Source organism: Pholcus phalangioides, unplaced genomic scaffold, assembly GCF_987345545.1.
Source record: "Pholcus phalangioides strain wild (caught in Gottingen) unplaced genomic scaffold, Ppha-v1.0 ptg000009l_1, whole genome shotgun sequence".
NCBI lineage: Eukaryota > Metazoa > Arthropoda > Arachnida > Araneae > Pholcidae > Pholcus > Pholcus phalangioides.
In genome coordinates, this window is record NW_028301602.1 from 40,765,913 (window position 1) to 40,785,045 (window position 19,133).

The 19,133-nt window shown below is 32.9% G+C and overlaps 1 protein-coding gene across 2 annotated transcripts in view; it reads left to right on the top strand.

Moving 5' to 3' along the window:
* The window catches only part of LOC149083079 (uncharacterized), a 33,443-nt gene extending 14,519 nt beyond the window's left edge, over positions 1 to 18,924 (top strand). The window contains exons 2-16 of one of the 2 annotated variants that reach the window (XM_089236214.1): positions 113 to 276; positions 3,395 to 3,594; positions 3,845 to 3,974; positions 4,263 to 4,382; positions 4,562 to 4,621; positions 4,826 to 4,894; positions 6,312 to 6,416; positions 6,625 to 6,749; positions 7,409 to 8,064; positions 9,280 to 9,401; positions 9,519 to 9,565; positions 10,782 to 10,824; positions 11,130 to 11,190; positions 11,811 to 14,053; positions 16,574 to 18,924. In XM_089236214.1, the coding sequence (XP_089092340.1) occupies positions 113 to 276; positions 3,395 to 3,594; positions 3,845 to 3,974; positions 4,263 to 4,382; positions 4,562 to 4,621; positions 4,826 to 4,894; positions 6,312 to 6,416; positions 6,625 to 6,749; positions 7,409 to 8,064; positions 9,280 to 9,401; positions 9,519 to 9,565; positions 10,782 to 10,824; positions 11,130 to 11,190; positions 11,811 to 14,053; positions 16,574 to 16,603 (4,175 nt within the window). In that variant the 3' untranslated portion in view covers positions 16,604 to 18,924. Of the gene's footprint in view, positions 1 to 112; positions 277 to 3,394; positions 3,595 to 3,844; positions 3,975 to 4,262; positions 4,383 to 4,561; positions 4,622 to 4,825; positions 4,895 to 6,311; positions 6,417 to 6,624; positions 6,750 to 7,408; positions 8,065 to 9,279; positions 9,402 to 9,518; positions 9,566 to 10,781; positions 10,825 to 11,129; positions 11,191 to 11,810; positions 14,058 to 16,573 lie in introns of both variants that reach the window. The other variant, XM_089236215.1, reaches the window with a different exon arrangement.
* The last annotated feature ends 209 nt before the right edge of the window (positions 18,925 to 19,133 follow it).

The window sequence follows — 19,133 nt, forward strand, 5'->3', positions numbered from 1 at the left end:
ATCGTTTGATCGTCACCGATATACTTCAAATCTTCTTTCGGATCTTTTTTTTTTTTGAGATAGACTCCCATACTTAGGACTGTGAAATTTACATAAGCTTTTCTTTTATCAGGTCTTGATGACGAGATCCAGCCATACACGCAATTCTTTGTCAACAACAAACTGAATGGTTGTCGCTTACTCACTTTGTGCCGCGATGATCTGGAAAGTTTGAATATCCTGAAAATTGGTCATCAAGAACTCGTTTTAGAAGCTGTCGACCTGCTGAAGCAACTGGTAAGATACAAATCTTTCATGTCTATGAGAATTTTTGTAGCTTATCCCCTTTCAGACCTGGTGCGCACAAACTCACAGATTGCTTTTCCTCGGTGTAGATAATCTGTTTTCTAACCTCAGGGGCATTGCCATCTTGACACTTGGGCCCATCTGGGGAGTCCATGAGATCTGGTTAAAATTTTCGAGTGTAAGCATGCAAACTGGAAGACACAAATTTATAACCACTTAGAAGACTGAGAAAAATCGCTTTGCCCATGGTAGCCCATAATGCTGCTTAAGACGGCCCTGTTCAGGAGGTTCAGCCTTGAACTTAACTAAGGTTAGAAAGAATATCTACAGCGAGAAAAAACATCCCCCACGTTTGCGCCATCAAAGTCTGAAAGGGTTACTCAGTGATGTGCTGAACCACCACTAAAATCGATGTTGAGTGGGTTCAATAGATGCTATAATTACGTAATTAAATGAAAATACTCCTGACCTGTCTTGTAAAGCCAGAAGAAGTAAGTTCCATGCAATTACGGTAGTAGTAAAATGACTAGCAAATTTTAACACTTTCAAGGTGAACTTCAAAATCACTTTTCATATTACTTACTATAATGCGTTAAAAATTGCGTCCCGCTTGGCTGTTATTCAATGAGCAAATTAACACGGACCTAGAGGTGATTCCCAAGTGTCTGGAAAATCTTTTCATTTCGGGACTGTCAACTTCAAAATCAATAATCAATAAATCACGTTTGATATTACGTTGAATATTGTACCCTGTGTCATAGCATTTTTATGAGCAAATGAGCGGGGACCTAAAGTTGGAATCCGGTCCTGAACCAACTGGAAAATCTTTTTGTTTCTGGTATTAAAATTTTTTCTCCCGTAAGCCTAGTTATAACACACTTTTGAACGAATGTTTTGAAGCAAGATGGATTTTAGATAGCCTAGGTGTATATGGCAATGCATTTTACTTTTGCGTATCTGTGTTTTCGATCTAGATCGACATCGTGCGCATTTGTTCCTTTAATCTAGAGAATGTTCTTGAGGTCAGTTACTGCGTTCTCTCACGTGTCAAACGCTTGTTTGTTCTTCAACGAACTCAAAGAGGAAAACGTGATTATGTGATCTGAAAAACGTCATGGTTGGATTAGATTTTTCGGTAGCTAACGGTAGTTCGATATATGATGAGCTGTTTTCCAAATGCGAATTATTTTCAGTTTGACTTATCTTCAATCAGTTTGGAAATATAAAGCTCAACAGCGCAATCATAAAATCCACACGTGTCGAATTCCCGACGAATTTCCTATTCGTTGTGGATGTAACACAAAAATCATTATCGAAAATTTCCGCAGCTATCGTAAGAGAGTGTCTTGTAGTCAGTTTTGGCACGCAAATAAAGCATTATAAGACGATCGTAACAATTGTTTGCTTCTTTCTTTCTTGAAGATGTTCATGAGGAAGGATATCTTGAGGGGATTTTCAATAGTTTTATTAGAGTCCCAAAGGAATATAAATTTCGTATTCTTACGATATGCTCACAATAATTTGAATGCGAACTCTATTTGTCTGGGATTTATAATTTTTCTATCTCTGATTGATCTGGTTGTGAAACACTAGGCACACGTCGCAAAGAACGTGGTCTTATCATTGAAATGAAAATTTCCAAATGAAAATGATCGAACTCATTTGCTTCCTAATAAAATCTTTTAGTTCTCCTACCCATAAGTTTTCTCTTCCTTGTTACTTGGTATGAATATAGTTGAATAAATTAAAGTACAGAAAAAACGTTATCCCGCATTCACGTCGCCCCGTCCTAAACACGAATATTTTTCTCGGTTGGACGCAATTTGAGCAAAGCTTGAAGTTTACTGAGAAAAACTCAGTAGTTTACTCAGTTTTTCTCAGTAAACTTGAAAAAAAAAATGGTTGAGAACCGCTGCCCTAGAGTGTCACATCAAAAAACAAAACAAAAACACCACAAATAGATTAGAAAGAATTAAGAGAAAGTCTACAAATTTACTTCCCTTCAGTTCCTGAAGAAAGAGTGGGCATTACCATTGAAAATGTTTACCTTGACTTTTCGAATTGTGTTGTCAGTCTTGAAACGAATGATTGACGTAAGTCGGGGTATCACTGTATATCTGGTATTTCTTCATATATCTGGTTAGTGGGAATAATACATGATGAGGATCAAAGTAACGTAACTGTCTGGACTTTACAAATCGAAAAAAATGTAGGAGCGCCATCCAAAATTCTTAGGAGCAAACGTTTTTTTTCCCAAGAGATAAGCAGTAATAATGATCTTTATTTCGACTTTTCCAGAACGTAGAGCCCCTTTAAATGCTGGTAGATATGTTGGCATAAATTCAAAAAGTGCTGTGTTGTCCATAAACACCAATTTAGTAATCAGTCATAGAAAATTTTAGGTACCAATGGAAATTTTTTCAGTAGCCATTTTGACCTGAAGCCTGGGATTTGTCAAGCCTTAGTATAGGCATACGCAAAATTTTCTCTAGGGGGATTTCAGATTTTTTTCTTTCTGGGGGGGGGGGGTTTACTTTTTTCCCTGCACAATAACTATAATCTTGGCTCAATGGGGGGGGGGGGGTTAGAACCCCAAACCCCCCCCCCCTTTCCGTATGCCAATGAGCCTTAGTAACTATAAACAGCTCGATACATGCACCTTTCCACATATGTGGCTGTAAGCAACCTCATGACAAGTTATTCTCGCATAGCCGTCTTAATAATAGCATCATGGGGCCCCTGATCAAGTGATTTTCTGAAAACCCCTGCTTTTCTGGAGATGTATCAGTTTACAAACTCTCGAAAATCACGTTATGTATCAGATCTCATAATCACGAAAATTTCCACGTACTCTCAATCGTATCTGGGTGTACCTATGCGTCAAGACGGTCATGCTTACTCTACTGAACCATTCCCAATTTCAATAAGATTATAATTAAGGCTAGTGTTGAATGTAAGGAATGTATTGCAGAGCAATGATGCACACAATTCTTTTATAGGATCTGGTAGGTATGCTAAATATTAGTGCTATCAGTTACTTTGCACCAAGAGGTGTGACATATAAATTATTATTTTCTATTCATACTTTTCTATCATTATTTGATTTCAGCACTATAACTTGAGTGCAGAAACTCTTCAGTCTCTGGCACTGAAACTTGGTTGCAAAGCACAGAGTCTATTTAACCAGCTGAAACATAGTTGCCCTGACTATGGAGCTACAGGAAAGAAAGAACGCGTCTCAACTGAAACGCTATCTGGTGTGTCTGACATCCTGAACTTGGTCAAGTCTCTGATATCATGGCTTGACAGGTAAAACTGCAGCATACACATGATTAATGATTTTGTATTGCACGTTTCACTAGATATGTATTAGAAAGAGATTTTAAAAAAAATACTAGCAAATGTGTTTATAATATTTAATATCATGAAAAAATAAATGTATAACTTAATGAGGGAACCTGCTTTATCTCATTTATAATTTATCAAATGATATAAGTCTAAACACTTTCTTATTTAGTATGTTTAGAGTACCTTTATAATTTTTCTCATTCATTTGAAGATATCCATTTGCTGGTCAGGAAAGATACGTGAATGTACGGAAGGCTGTTCTGAAACTGAGCATTGAATTGGCATCGACGGCACAGAGAGATCAATTTGCAGAAACACCACACAAGATTATCAAAGAAGTGGTAAGTTACCTTTGTGGCTCTTTTGAGATCAAATAGTTGATTTAATCACGTGAGGCTACATTTACAAATTCTATAAAAATTATGCAATTTATTAACTTGATTTATTTGCTTATGTTCAACTCTGTAATTGTTAAATTGTAAATTAGATAATTTAATAATTAGTGTTGTAGAAACATATTAACTTATTCACTAGTGTTTTGATAGAACAATAATATTCACTGAGATCATAGAATGATGTTTATGAAAATAGCATAGAGGTTCATGAAAGTCATTATGCGTTTTTTTTAGTGCACAAGTTTGTCTTCACAAAGTGACAAAATTGTACAGGATTTCAATGACTCTTTAATCATTCAGCCCGCTGTACTAGAAGTAGCCAAAATCAAAAGAAAGGCAGATGATGATGATGTGGTGAGTCGAGCAATTTAGTTTTTTCATATACGTACAGAATGATACACCATTTGAATTTTTCTCACTGAAAATTCCACAAAATTCATTTGAATAGCTATCATAAAAATTGTTAATCAAATCACTTGAAAATTCACAGTTCTATGAAATATTTCTCAGTTTTGTTATTTATTTCATTTCAGGGTATCCATATCAATTCATTATACAATGGTGTTCATGTTATAGAGAGTTTAAAGTATCAGGTAAGTCGGGTGAATTATGGCTAATAAACATGCATATGTTATACGAGAAGTATAAATTTTGAAAATTTAACATTTTTCAACTAATTTACATTTGTTTCTGTAATATACATCTTCTTTTCATTCTATATTTATTATAAAGTATAGTATGTATATTTTTATGTATTGCATGTTAAAAAATAAATTTTTTAAATATTATTTTTGTAGAGTCCAGCATATAGATGTGGAAAAGTAGAAGAAGGAGACGAAATCGTCCAAGTGAATTATCAGACTGTAGTAAGCATCAGCATTTATTTGGAACTTATTCGGCCACAGGATACACACATTTATATTCTCCATTACAATAGGCATGATTTATGTTACATATATGTGTATTACAAAAAATGACAAAAATTTATTGACTTCAGCTTTTATATATTTTTCTGTTATGTACAGCAAGACAGAAACCTTTAACTTGCTATTTTAAAATAGTTTTTTGGCCTTATTTAGTACATGGTACAGGGATTTAGTGGATATATACAGTGGAAATTGGTTAATTCGAAGTGTTATGATTTGGTCCGAATTTTTTTTAGATTATTTTGGATAATTCTAATTTTGGGGGAAAAAATTGGGTTTTTGTATGAGCAAATTTGGTTCAGAAAAATTCTATAAGCAGCCAGACTTTGTTTCTCTCGACCAAGTTGTTATACAAAAAAGCTTTGAAGGCCAAAAATATATGATTGAAAAACTCTCACGTAATTTCAGCACACTATGGATGCAGTTTTTTGATTTTTACTTCTGGTTCGAGCTGCCATGCTGGCATTCTGTCTGTTGAGCAATGTGAAAAGAAACGTGAATCCAGTACTGAAGATATAACCAGGTTTTTTATAATAGACTTTTGGTAAAAGAAAGAGTACTTCTCTTACTTCGAAAATGGCACCCTTTGTATGCTAAAATGTACAAATGTACGTCAGAATTTAATTTGTTTTTTGTGTTAGATTTATTTTTTTAGCAACTCAGTTTGACAAAAAAAAAACTGATATTATATTGTTGATTGAAAACCAGCAAAACTTTGAGATCTAATTTCATAAAAAGCCTCTCCGGGCTGAATGAATCCAACAAAAGTGCTTGAATTACGAGTGAGCCATTTCAAATAAATGAATTGTCAGTACAAGAAAATACCAAAATGATCATTTGTAAATTTTAAGTGTTTTTCTCTTTGATAATTATCAAATTGGGCATTCCCAATTTTAACATTGTTCAGGTGGAGTGCATCGAGAATGTTTACCACTTGATATGAATTACATTGTTCAACTTATGAATCAAGGTGTACCATTCAAAATCTGAAGCTTTTTGTCACCATTTTAAGAATAACAACAGTATCAGAAAGTACACAAATTATAGAGTTATCAACTACTAAAATAGGAACAGTTTTGTAACTGATAATCAAATCTTAATAATTGATATTTATTATCCTATGTGAATATTGATTAGGTTGCAATTTGTATTCAGTTTATGGATCCAGGGTAGATTAAGTGGATAATTCAAACTTTTTCCAGTGACTTTGGACTTCAAATTAAACAAGTTCGTTCAATTGTATTAGGTAGTTTGGCAAAGTTATCAATGTATATTTGCATGATAGTGATTGGTGATAACATAAGAATGCAAATACTGTATTTTTTTCCTAATTTAACACCTATCTTTTCTATACAAGGTTGGCTGGCAAGTAAAAAACATAATTTGTGCTATGAAAGAACATCCTTCTGAAGTACATTTGACTCTCAAAAAAAGGCCAAGGCATCCTAATGTTTTAGGCCAGGTAATGAATTATGTTCTATTATTCTTTAACTTGTTTCCCAATGAAAAGAAGGGAAAAAACATTTTGTATATACTGTATTTTACTATTTTTCTGCTTATAATAATAATAATAAACATGAGAAACATTATAGGAAAACAAACTTCTCCTTATGTAATAAGAAAGAAGAAAATTTATGTGTGCTAATTAATCAATGCCAATTTTTTTTCAGGTTATAACACTATGGCCTTATCGTATACCATCAAAGAAAACAGCTTTTCGTAAGTTCTACAAATGGAATAAAGGAAAACCCACCAAGGATATTGTGGAGCTATGCACAAAATATCCTGATCCCAGGTAAATTTTTTATTGCTCACATGCATAAATTTGATGATCTTTTATCATTAGGTTGTTTAATGTTCTTGCATTGTTTTGCATGTATGATAGGAATAAAAGCATAACGGAACTGACAATGGCAATCATAAGCAATGGAAAAGCAATGTTGAATAATCAAAAACAGTTTTAAAAAGCTGTGAATTCCATATTATTTTTCACGAAATATTTATATGAAACGAATTAGTTTTAAATGAATCGTAGAAAGTTTATTCAGAGAGAAATGAAATTATATAATATCATCATACATAAAAAGATGAATACTCAAGCAAACTGAAAATAGAAACAAATTTCATTAATTGAAACCAGCAATATTATTTTACACTGAGGGACCTGTTAATCTCAATGAAATCATAGGCCTAGATTTAAGGTTATTAATGATTAATGATACTTATTTAATACCATTAATTAGATATTGTAAGTTTAATGGTATTAATTTAATTTTATTTAATGTTCTTGATTCCCCCTACCAGCTTATCACAATTGTTATCAAATCAAATGAATATCATATGATCCTCCCTGCCCAAAGTACTCAACACCACTCGAAAGTGCCTACACATTAAGACAGCCCAGCTAATGTGAGATCATATGCAAAAACACTGAGAGACAATTTTTTTTTCCAGGTGTGACATGAGCAGTTTAATGCCTGAAGGGTGCTGTATACCTGCCAGTGATAGAGAAAGACAAATGCTCTTTGGCCGGACCAAGAGCCGAATTCGCAGACGTGCTACCGTGACAGGCATTGAACCAACTGCACTCCAACCATCCATATACCTAGATGACTTTATTGGTGGCAACTCAAAAAAGAAGCAATCAGTTGGTAGAGCTGTATCATACGATCCTGGAAAAGTGGGAAATGTAGATGACAGTGTATTCAAAGATGAATGCCAGAATTCTGATCAAAGTAGTAAAGGTGCCCCAACTAAGGGTGAGTCAGGGGAAAATATCAAGGAAAGGAAGGACACTCCATCACCCGCAAAAAACCAATTCCTCAAACCACCATCTGAGAAATACCTTGGAAGCTGTTTGAGACGACAACAGCAGGTGAAGGAAATTTCTCCCTCGAGTGAAATCAGTGATATCACGTTGATGGTCAATTTTGGTAAAGCAAGTGCGGATGAAGATAACAAGAAAATCCTTCCAGCAGATCGCCATAAAAAAACTGTTTCAACTTCGAGTGCTGATATGATGAGAGAACCTCCAATAGTGAATGAACCTTCAAGGCAAAGGTTGAACTGGTTGCAAAAGCAACAAGCAAGAGAGGATGGAGTTATCAATGGTAATTTCTGATTGAATTTGAAAATTTGACGCGGTAACTGGATATAATTATAAACATTCATTTAATATGCTTCATTATAGAGTAGTTAAAATCTGAATAATCTAATGAATTTCTTGAAAATGGTTTTTGCTGATATCTGTGGGGAAGCATTAAATTTGTATTTAAGACATAATGAATAGAGCTCGGATTTTGGCCTTTTTAGTGTTAATGCAAAGGAAATTTTTGGAATAAGTGCATATTTTTGAAGGTTTAATTAACCTCAATCCTTTTTTTTATAATTTTTTAAATAAAAATTTCTCATAATATTTCATAGTATCGGTTTTTTTCCGCAGATGAGATTTAGTGAACTGATAGAGATGTTTGTAATAACGTATTTTACAAATATCAACCCTTTTATGAACACTATTTGTTTAGAAATAGCGTTGAAATTCTTCTGTTTCCAGTATTTTGTTATTGAGCTGCTACAGCAAACTAGAAATTGAAAAATGCCTAAATAAAAAATATGTAGAAGTTATTCACATTTGCAGTATATACATATGTGGGGATACTTTTTTGTAAATGAAATATGCACTAAGAAATAGAAGATATGTATTTTTTAAAAAAACATGTCTGCTTTTTTTTTTTTATGGTGATTTTTTTAATGCATATTTCTCAGTTTTGTACATATTTCAGAATTTGCAACATTTTCAGGGTTTTTTTTAGTGCATAATTTATTTTGGGTTTTTAGAATCATATTTTGATATTTTTAAGTACATATTTGCATGTTTTTAAGTACATATTTGCATGTTTTTAAGTACATATTTGCATGTTTTTAAGTACATATTTGCATGTTTTTAAGTACATATTTGCATGTTTTTAAGTACATATTTGCATATTTTTAAGTCATTTGCATATTTTTAGAGCATATTTTGCCACTTTCTTAGTGCATATAATCCAGGCTTTAATTACGAGTTTTGTTTCGGCAAAATAATTTTAATCAAACCATTTGCAATTCTTTGAAACATATTATGCTTTCACAGTTACAATTTGTACTGTGATGGAAATATTTTTGGCTGTTTGGCCATGATGAATGAAATCCATGAACGAATCACTCATTTGCAATGGCAAAATAGCTCAAAATCCTTCCATCACAATTTATTCTTTTTTATCGCTCTTATTTGCATATAATATTCATTCATAAAAGTTAGCTTATGAAATAATTTGTCATATTTTCAGGTGATAGCAGTAGTCAAAATTCACAACAACAAAAATTGAAGGAGGTTTCCATTCCGGTTGTGCCAAATATAAGAAATAGTAGTAGTAATTCTACAAAGGATGGAAGACCCTTACTTTCAGAGGTAAAATTTAACTCTACTTCCCTCGTTACAGTATACATTTAATCCTTATTGTACAGCCAGCTCTTGCTCCCATTTTAAATTACTTATGAATATTATAATATTCTTTTCTCTTAACAGATAAGAGCTTTGAAGAAAACAGCAGATGCAAAAGTTTGTGTTGAAAAGTGAGTGATCCTTTTGAGTGCGACAATTAAAAAAAAATTCAATAGATATAGTGTTTTTTTTTCATGAAGTCTTTAATTTTTCTTTATAACTTTTACTTGCTAAAAAATATATATTTTTTTAATTTCTACTTTATACTTTTTTTATGCAGCATATAATGGGAACATCAAATTTTATGTTCCCAGATTCTCACGTTATTCCACGAATTTGCTTTTGAACAGACATGGCTTTATCAATTGCTGCTTTATTTGATATGTGCATCATATACACTGAATGGCCACTTTATTATGACTGCTTTGTCAATATTTCCTTGGGCCACCTTTTGCAGTTAGTGCAGTGTCGATTCGCCTTTGCGTGGACTCAATACACTGCTGCACTGTTACTGTCCTGCTGTCTTTCCCAAGTCTGGAGACTCCCTGTTTCACCTGAGCATTCATTATTCGGTGATGACCACAAGTTGCATGTTGAGACACAGTTTTTTGCCTGACAACCCAGTTTTTAAACACTTTAAGTACAGCTGCTCTTGAACATATCAGAAATACTGCAGTTTCTCTGATACTTGCTTCATGTCTCCAAGCTCCTACAATCATCCCAGCCCCATAGCAGAATATGCTGAAATCTGTGATGTACGTTGCAGAACAATCAGTGCTATTGCAGAAAAATTTGGAAGAATTGTAAGAAAATTATATAACACACACACGCACGCACAGTCAGCTGAGGGCTTGTTGCAGAACAATGCAAAACATTCTGCTTTGGGGCATCCCACATCAAAAGTGTATCAAAATACGTTTTGCCCTATATCTCCACAAACGATTCATCTATGCTACTACTACTTCACCAAACACCAACTCTGGCCATAACCATCTATGCTACTGTCTCAAGAACTCAGCTTTCCTTTTTTATATGCTAGCCTAGTCCTCTATCAGACACAACACTAGATATGTCCTCAGACTGTTAGGTACACACACTCACACTTCCTGCACAACTTGCTCACTCCATAATAAACTGCTTATGGTGATACAACCAGAATTGTGTTAGGTTTGAAAGAAATAAAGAAGGCATAGCCCTATAGTGGCTACAGTGTAACACCATAACTCATATGCTTAAACTTGTCAGGTGATCATGATAAAGTGGCCACTGAATGTATTACCTATAAATAATAATTATTTATTTATAACTTCAACAAATTTTAATTACTTTTCTCATTTCCTATGATAGAACTGAAGCACATACACGAAAAAATCCACCTCTACCGAGACAGGTGAGCTTTTATTTCTTCTCCAGACAATTTGCGTGCACCCAGTGCATAGCTGCTTTTCCCTCTTTTATTTTTTAATTTAGTTTCGCTAAGTTTTTTTACTTTTTATTAAAGAGTATATATATTCTTATTTTGTGCATGTGACTCAATTGTATTGCTTTTCTATTACTCCAATATTTTCATTTATTTTTATTGATTTTCATAAGTTTGATTTTGTTATGTTTTGGGACTAAGAATTTTATTTTGCAATTGGTTTAATTTTTATTTTGGCTCCCATTTTCTTATTTTTGGTTCCCTCATTTTTCCAGCATGTTATGAATAAACGAGCAGCTCAGCCGCAGCAACAACAACAAAATATGTATAGAATGGGTAAGTAATGGGTGAAATCATAAAAAGTTACATCCAAAATAATTTTTCATTAAAAAAGGCTATTTTAGATGTTCATCGAAAAAGTTTTTAGCATTTTTATAAGCATAAAAAATTATGCATTATAAATTAAGATAGATATGTATGGGGCTGATTAAGTTGCAAATTACAAATAAAAAGTTTCAAATTTAAAGCTCTACCACAATTTTTTGAAATAAAGCTTGAAGTATGTTGTAATTAGTAGAAAAAAAAGCAAAAAGTGAAAAAGTTACACAAATTACTTCAATTTTAAATTTTAAAAATCTATCATACTTTTCTGCATTTAATGCAGAATATTTTTGTATTTTTATTACGCACAGATTCCAGAATCCTATTTTTCTGGGAAAATAGTGTGCAATTTACAGTGTGAAAAACGAAAAAGAGGAAGTTATGTTAAATGTATCACACGCTAAATAATAGGTGAGAATCAGCCCCAGCCTCCAGACTGGAACCCTTTCAGCTCCACTGTTGTGACAAAGTCTGTTGTAATCTCTTGCTTTATTATATAAACACAGTAAATTTCTTCTCCCTTTGTTTCCCTTTTTATCACTTACTAATATGAATTTCTTTTTTATCACTTGAAGGTGGCTGTGGTATCAAGCATGGTAAAACCAAAGAAAATGAACTAATCTATGCAGTTCAACAGAATTACATAGAACCAGGACAAAAGCCAACAGGATTTAGCATGCAAAAGAATTCAAAATTCATGAACCATTCCATGTTTCCGCAATATCCATACCAAATGCATGAAAGTAAAATAGTTTCCTTAAAACCTAAAAGCAATGGAAATGCATTTAAAGCCACAAGAACAAAAATAAGCTACGTAGACAATCCCAACCTAAATGGCATATCTATGAACAGACAACTCAAAAATAATCACCCCTCTCAGACTACTCAAAGATCTCAGCCTAAGAGTGCATTGAAAAACTCTCAGAGCAGTGGCAAAGCGATGCATCCTTCAGCTTTCAATCCTCTCTTCGGAAGATCCCTCAGTTACAATGACATTGCTTTTTCATCCAGTGGTGATAGTAGTTCTAGTAGTAATAGCAACAGCGATGAAGAAGAAGTTGATGAATTACACGAAGAAGAACTCTATGACCATTTCTCTGAACAACAAAGCCGGTCAGATAATCTAAAAAGACCTCCTCACCAAAGTGACCAGAATGGTTATCCTAGATTAAATCCCGCCTTTGCTGCAAAGGTAGCAGAAGTGTACCACATGCTGGGGAGGGGTCATTGTTTCTCTCAACAGCCACAGAATAACTTCCATAGAGAAAAGCTGGATCCAGCCAGTTCAGCTTTCATAGATGAATTAGCTAGACGAATGTATCGGGCTTTCCAGCAAGATCACTTTAAAGCTCAGAGTCATAATCCTACAAAAAGACACAATGGGTTTCAACCTTCTCAGCGATCAAAATCACTATCAAGAGAATATTCAGCACAGAATGGTTGTGATATGAACAGTACGAGGTATGAAAGAACAAATGGAAATCCATATCAAAAGCATCCAGACATTTTCAATGGTGTAAAGCGGACTGGAAGCATTTCTGAAAATCCAGTAGATTTACCTCCTCCAAGTCCTACATCAAGCAAATCTTCAGCACACCCTTTCAAATCTGCTACTAGTCAAGAAATACTTAATCTTTATACTTCATGTCTTGGTGGGAAAACCCACGGTAATAACTACCAACAACAAAACTGTGATAGGCAGAGTCATTCTGAAATATATGGACAGAGTGAGGTCTCTGATAAAGCACCTATATATGAACCTTTGTCATTCTTCCAGGAAGCAAGGCCTCAATATAGTATGTACCAACCAGCTGACAGTCGCATGACTCACAGAAATCAGAGTGTTATGTTTTGTCCTGCTGAGAGAGAATCTGAGAGCATGCATTGCAATGATCAAATAATTTCTACTCCTAGTGATGGATGGAAATACTTTGACAAAGCATTATTTCGTCCCATACAGGAAGACTGTTGTTCTCATGGTACAGTCTGCAGTGAGCATGCTCAACAGCAAAATGAGGTCTCGGGTGACAGTTCTTTCATTAGTACTGAATGTGCTGTAAGTTCTATGCAAAGTACACCCGAAAAAAGCTTCACATCTTCTTCCACAAAATCTGATGTGAACTGCAGTATGACCGATGGTGATACAAGTAGCAATAAGTACTCCTCTGAAATGCTCAGGAAGCAATACAGAAATGTTCCTTTATCTATAGACTCCCTTGTTGATAGTATTCCCAAACCACCCCAGCAAGACTGTTGTTCTGGACCCATGAGATGTTCGTCTGCTCAGACAGAAAAAACACAAAAAACTGATGATGTGTTCAGTTCGAATGGGGATGAAGAAGAGAACAATGTTGTAAATGAAAATATTCCAGAATCATCTCCAAACTTGGGTAATGATGATTCATTCACAGGTTCACTGAATGAAATGCAAGATGCAGATCCAGAAAACTCTAATTTCAGTCGTAGCAGCAGTTGTAGTTTAAGCAGTAGCGCATCTGGTAGCACCATTTCCTCAGCTAACAGCTGTTATTACTATGTTGAGACCAAGGCCAGGCCACAAGTTATGATGAAACTTCCATCATCGTCTACTGGGAGCAGCACCAGCGGAATTGTGATTGACGATTCAAGCTCTCCTACATTACCGACAATGGGGATATCAATGCTCAGCAAGAAACGCAGCCCGCACAGTGGGGGAAGTGACTCTGGTTGCTACTCAGAATCTCATCAACTTTCAATTGAAGATATATCATCATTGAATGGTGATGTGGTGGATACTATTACCAATAGCAAGATGAAATCTTCTGGGATCATAACTGATGTAGGTAGGTTTTCAATACTCATGAGAAAATGCACAAAAATATAATTAACATTGGTGGATGTAATTTGTATTACTCATGAAAGACACAATCTTATTGAAGTTTTTATTTGAAAATTTATTAAGTTTTAATTTTCAAATATGCTCAGAGAAGTCAAAATGAACTTTCAATTTTCAGATTGTAGTTTGATTACACTCGACAACAAATTTAAACAAAGTTTTTGTTCTGAATGAAAATGGTCAATTTCTATGTAATATGATTTGATGAACAGGAATCAGAGCAAAAAAAATTTAATGGCTATGGTTTTGTTTATAATTGTGTATTTATATACGGGGTGCATAGGTAACGGATAAAAATGATATTTCATCAGTAAAAATGTGCCTTCTGAAAAATATTGAAAATAAGTGTGCGTCTACAGTACATGAATGTGAAACACACACACATCATTGAAATGGAACTACTGCTATCACTTATCAAATAAAAAATACAACTGTTGTGATTCTTTGATAGAAATTGAGATGATCGGTTTTTGATTAATGAGCCGCATAGAAAAAGTTGATGTATTATGATATTAACAAATATTTTTTGAGTAACACTATCAGTTGAATTGTCAAGTTTGCTTCGAAATTTTTACAGTTCCTGTTCGTATGAGGTAAATTAACATCAGTAAGATACGCAATAATTTTATTACTATTTACATATTTGTCAATTGTAAAATGTTCTGCGCATTGTACTAATGTTAATTTACCTCATATAAACATTAACTGATAAAATTGTTAAGCAAACTTGATAATTCAATTGGTATTATTGCTTAAAAATATTTATCAATATCATACTATATTGACTTTTTCTATGCAGTGCATTAATCAAAAACCAGTTATCTCAATTTCAATCGACGAATCACAACAGTTGTATTTTTTACTTGATAAGTGACAGCAGTAGTCCGAGATCAGTGATGTTTCTCACATATAATATATATATTAAGGGGTGATTACTCAATTTCCCTGCCGTTTTTTAGTGGTGAACCGTTGAATCTCAGAAGCATACTTGCAATTAGGAAAAAGTATACATATAATATGTAGAACTCAGATACATCATTCATGTTGCAAGGGGCTGTACAGCTACTTAAATAAAATAATTAACTTTTTATACAGACAACCGTAGAAACAGTGGCATTAGAGCCAGGGGTGCAGTGGGTATTTGAGCTCCCACAGTATTTTGTTGCACCTGTCTGAGCACCCCCAGAATTAATTCAGAAATCAACATCTCCTACATAAAGATCAAATCAAACATGCACAGGTCTAAAAATGCTTCAGACACCCCTGATTATAAAGTTGTTTCCCTGTCTCTCCTGATGCCAATTAAAAAAATCTACGTTTCTATACTATAAAAGTTTGGTGAAAGATTTTCTAGAAAACTTGAAAAAAGAAAAAAAACCAATAAACATATGTTACATTTGAGCGAATATAACTGAATGTAGGCTTAATGGTTGTTTTTTTTCAACTTCTGTAAAATATATTTTATCAAACTTTCATTGTGTAATCCCACCTTAAGTGCAACATGAGAGTTGTTCAAATTCGAAAAATGAGGAAAGTTGGGGGGGAAACAAAATTAAATGCAGGTAAACCACTTTATTTGCATTTAATTTTACATAACGCTTATATTTACTATTGTTTTATGTGTAGGGTTTCGAAGACAGTCAGTGTAAGTCAATAAGCATTAAAAATGAGATAAAAGGATCTTTTAATGGATTTGAATACTTTGGCAACTTAAAGTTTTAACATTGTAGAGACACTTGTAATACAAAAGTTATTTTCCGAAAATTGTCTTACACTGATTAGCTTCTGAACACTCCATGTGCTGGTTATATCCTTATGAAAATGCTGTCTACATTCATCACCAACATTCCCAGTTTCTTGGGAAGAAGTCCAGATAGAAATCAAGAAAATGAATTTTTAAGGACAAATTAGTGCCTAAGTGATGAAACAAGGCCAGCATGCCCTCTACCTATTCCTGGTCATTATTTGCTTTGAAATTCCCCAGATATCAATCCGGACACCAAAATAAATGCATTTCTCTCACTATAAGCCATGTCTCCCCTCATGAAATGCTTGTTTTGTCCCCTTCTCTACATATGACGAGATGCCACTCACACTTTGGATTTACCGTAGAATGATGAATTATTTCTTAATATATTGTGGTTTTGGGAGAATTCAGAGTGGAGCAAAATTTTAAGCAGTTCGTCAGTCTCATTTTTCACCATAAAATACTGCTCCTAAAACACTTTTTTCAACTGCTAATATATTAATGCCTCAAAAACACAAGCCAATAACATTTTTTTCATGTTGATATTTGTGTTTAGAGGGTCAAAACAATTCGGAATTGCATATTTTCATGTCAGACATAATTTTATTGTTGTCCATTGTTATTTATCATTTATAAATAGTTGTGCATATCAATTTATATGCTTTTATACGTTGGTTATAGCATACTGTTATACTTTTATTGCTTCTTTTTTTCAGAACATACAATATAGTGTATGGAAGTGCTGATATCCACAATATTCCTTATTAAACAGTATTCTGAACCAATGATGAACACAGTATTCCGAGGCATTTGTTCTGGTGTATTATTCTGAAATACCGACACGAAGCCAAATCACCTCCTCATGAATAACTTCAAAACAAATGTTTTATCTTCCAAGCAATAACAAAATAGTTAAAATATTGATCTTGTCAAGAATCTTTTATGTTACTTGTATTTCAAACTAAGTTAAAACAAGCTTGAAAATAATTTAAAATCTCACATGATCTGTTTTCTACAATTTCTGTTTCTACCCAATAAGCATAGAATTTTCAATGAAATTTTTTTTTTTTCTTTTCATCATGGAAGTTATAAATAACAATTGTATAAAAGTTCTGAACAAACCAGTGAAATATACAAAATTTCACCTATGTGATTTCCTGACTGTTAAACAAATGTTTAAGCCATCAAAAAAAAAACATCTGCTTGAGCTTTGCTTAGCCAACTTTTCTAACTAATCTTTAATAATTATAAAATTCAAAGTAACTGTGATCATGTTAATGAATAATGAAATCATTTTTATACATTATAATAATTACATATATGAAAACTTTTTTTTATCAATGTAATATTGTGCCACATTTAATGTTCTACATTCTGTGCCAGTACCTACTTAGAAAAATTGATGTGAGAAACATCAGCTTCTGAATTGTTGTATCTGTTGAACATGTTCATAAACCACGTAGTGATTTTCACATTGCAGTGAAATGAAATATGCCATCCACTAATACACACAGCCAAAAAATCCAAATTTTATACTATTTATGTATTAAAAATTATTCAAAGAGTTTATGTACTCAATCTCGAGGCTACTTGCAGCATAATTCTGAAAATATTTTAAAATAATTGGTAAATATATGGGTGTTTGAATGGTTATATATTTTAAGGTTTGATGTATATGTAGCTTAATGTCTATCTAGAACTCTTTTGAACATTAAACAGTATCTAGGTGTGATGTGATACATAATTCATCATAAGGGAGGCATATCATATACAAATATTTGTATGCATTTAAGGTGATAACTCAAAACATATCAAAGGAAAATTCTGTCTACTAGTTTGTAAGTAGGAAAAAAAAGAAGAATTAATGATAATAAAAGAAAGCTTTGTAGGTTTATTAATTAGCATAAATAAAACTTGACCAAAAAATAAACACAACGAATTCTTAAATCGTACTATTTTGAATTGCATAAACCTTTACTCAAATATGATCAAAACATACGAGTAGAATCTTTGGGAGAGTTTTGTATAGTGCTTCTTAAACTGCATAAGATTAACATAGAATGAGAGGAAAATATGTTTCCAACTTATTAATTCTTGAAACTATGATGTAGCATGGAATGATTAGTAATTAGCGTGAAATGATAATCTTCATTTCAAGATGAATTTGCATTTATTCATCTCATATATAAAATGATGAATACACAGAAACCAGCTGCTTACTTTTGATATCAACTGCGAATTTCTTTCTTTAGCATTCTATCTTCTTTCTGTATTCAGTAGGTACAATACTTAGGCAGCGTGTGAGGCGTTTGAGTATTACATTGTGCGATCCAATCGTCACACAGTTATGTTTATACTATAAATTTTATTGATAATTATAGTTGTTGTAGCATTTCTCTCTGAAATTATGACTCAAATCTTTGAAGGTCTCTGTTACTATAATCACAAATTTCTATGTGAAGAATATATTTAATTAGTTTTGTAGTTTTCTTGTTCATAATCTTAACTGTTCTTTGATATAGACAATTAATTAACTCCTTATTCAATCAAATATTACATCTACTTGTAATAGGTGTTTCTATATTGTATATTGCGATAACATATTTTTTAAATGTATCCAGTAATAAAAATAAAATGGTTTTAACACCAGTGCAATGCAGTTCAATGCAACTTTGATTAACAGGAAGTTCCGTGTGATAATTCAAAAATAAATGTGTTTAAAATATTATATACATGTATACAGTATTATATTACCTTTATTCAATATACGTTGCTATTTTCATAGAGATAATGATTATATGAATGATGTCCAATGATGGTTACAGAAATTTAGATTAAATGATATGGTGAGAGAGTTACTTCTGATTGTTGTTGAGACATTTTTCTTTCTCATTTTCCTGCAAAAAAAAAAAAAACTATTCTATTTTAATAATATTATTTGAATTAATAATTCTTAAAAGTCTGTTTTTTGAATACAAATTCAAAGGTGACAATAGTGGGAATTGACCAACATGATGGGATATATGCATGATATATGCATGTCAATTATTTTCGAAATACAGCAACCAAAAATAAAAAAAATAATAATTAAGACAAATTTTCTAAATAAATGTTTTCTAAAATAATCTTGAGGAGCAATTGTTTTTAGTTAAAAAAATAAAAATACCCTGTCTATGAAAAAGTATTGCTGCTACTAATTAAAAATGCTTCAATAATAAAGCTTCTCAATCCCCCCCCCCCCCCAATGTTTATTTTTTTTAAACGTGCTGATTGTAT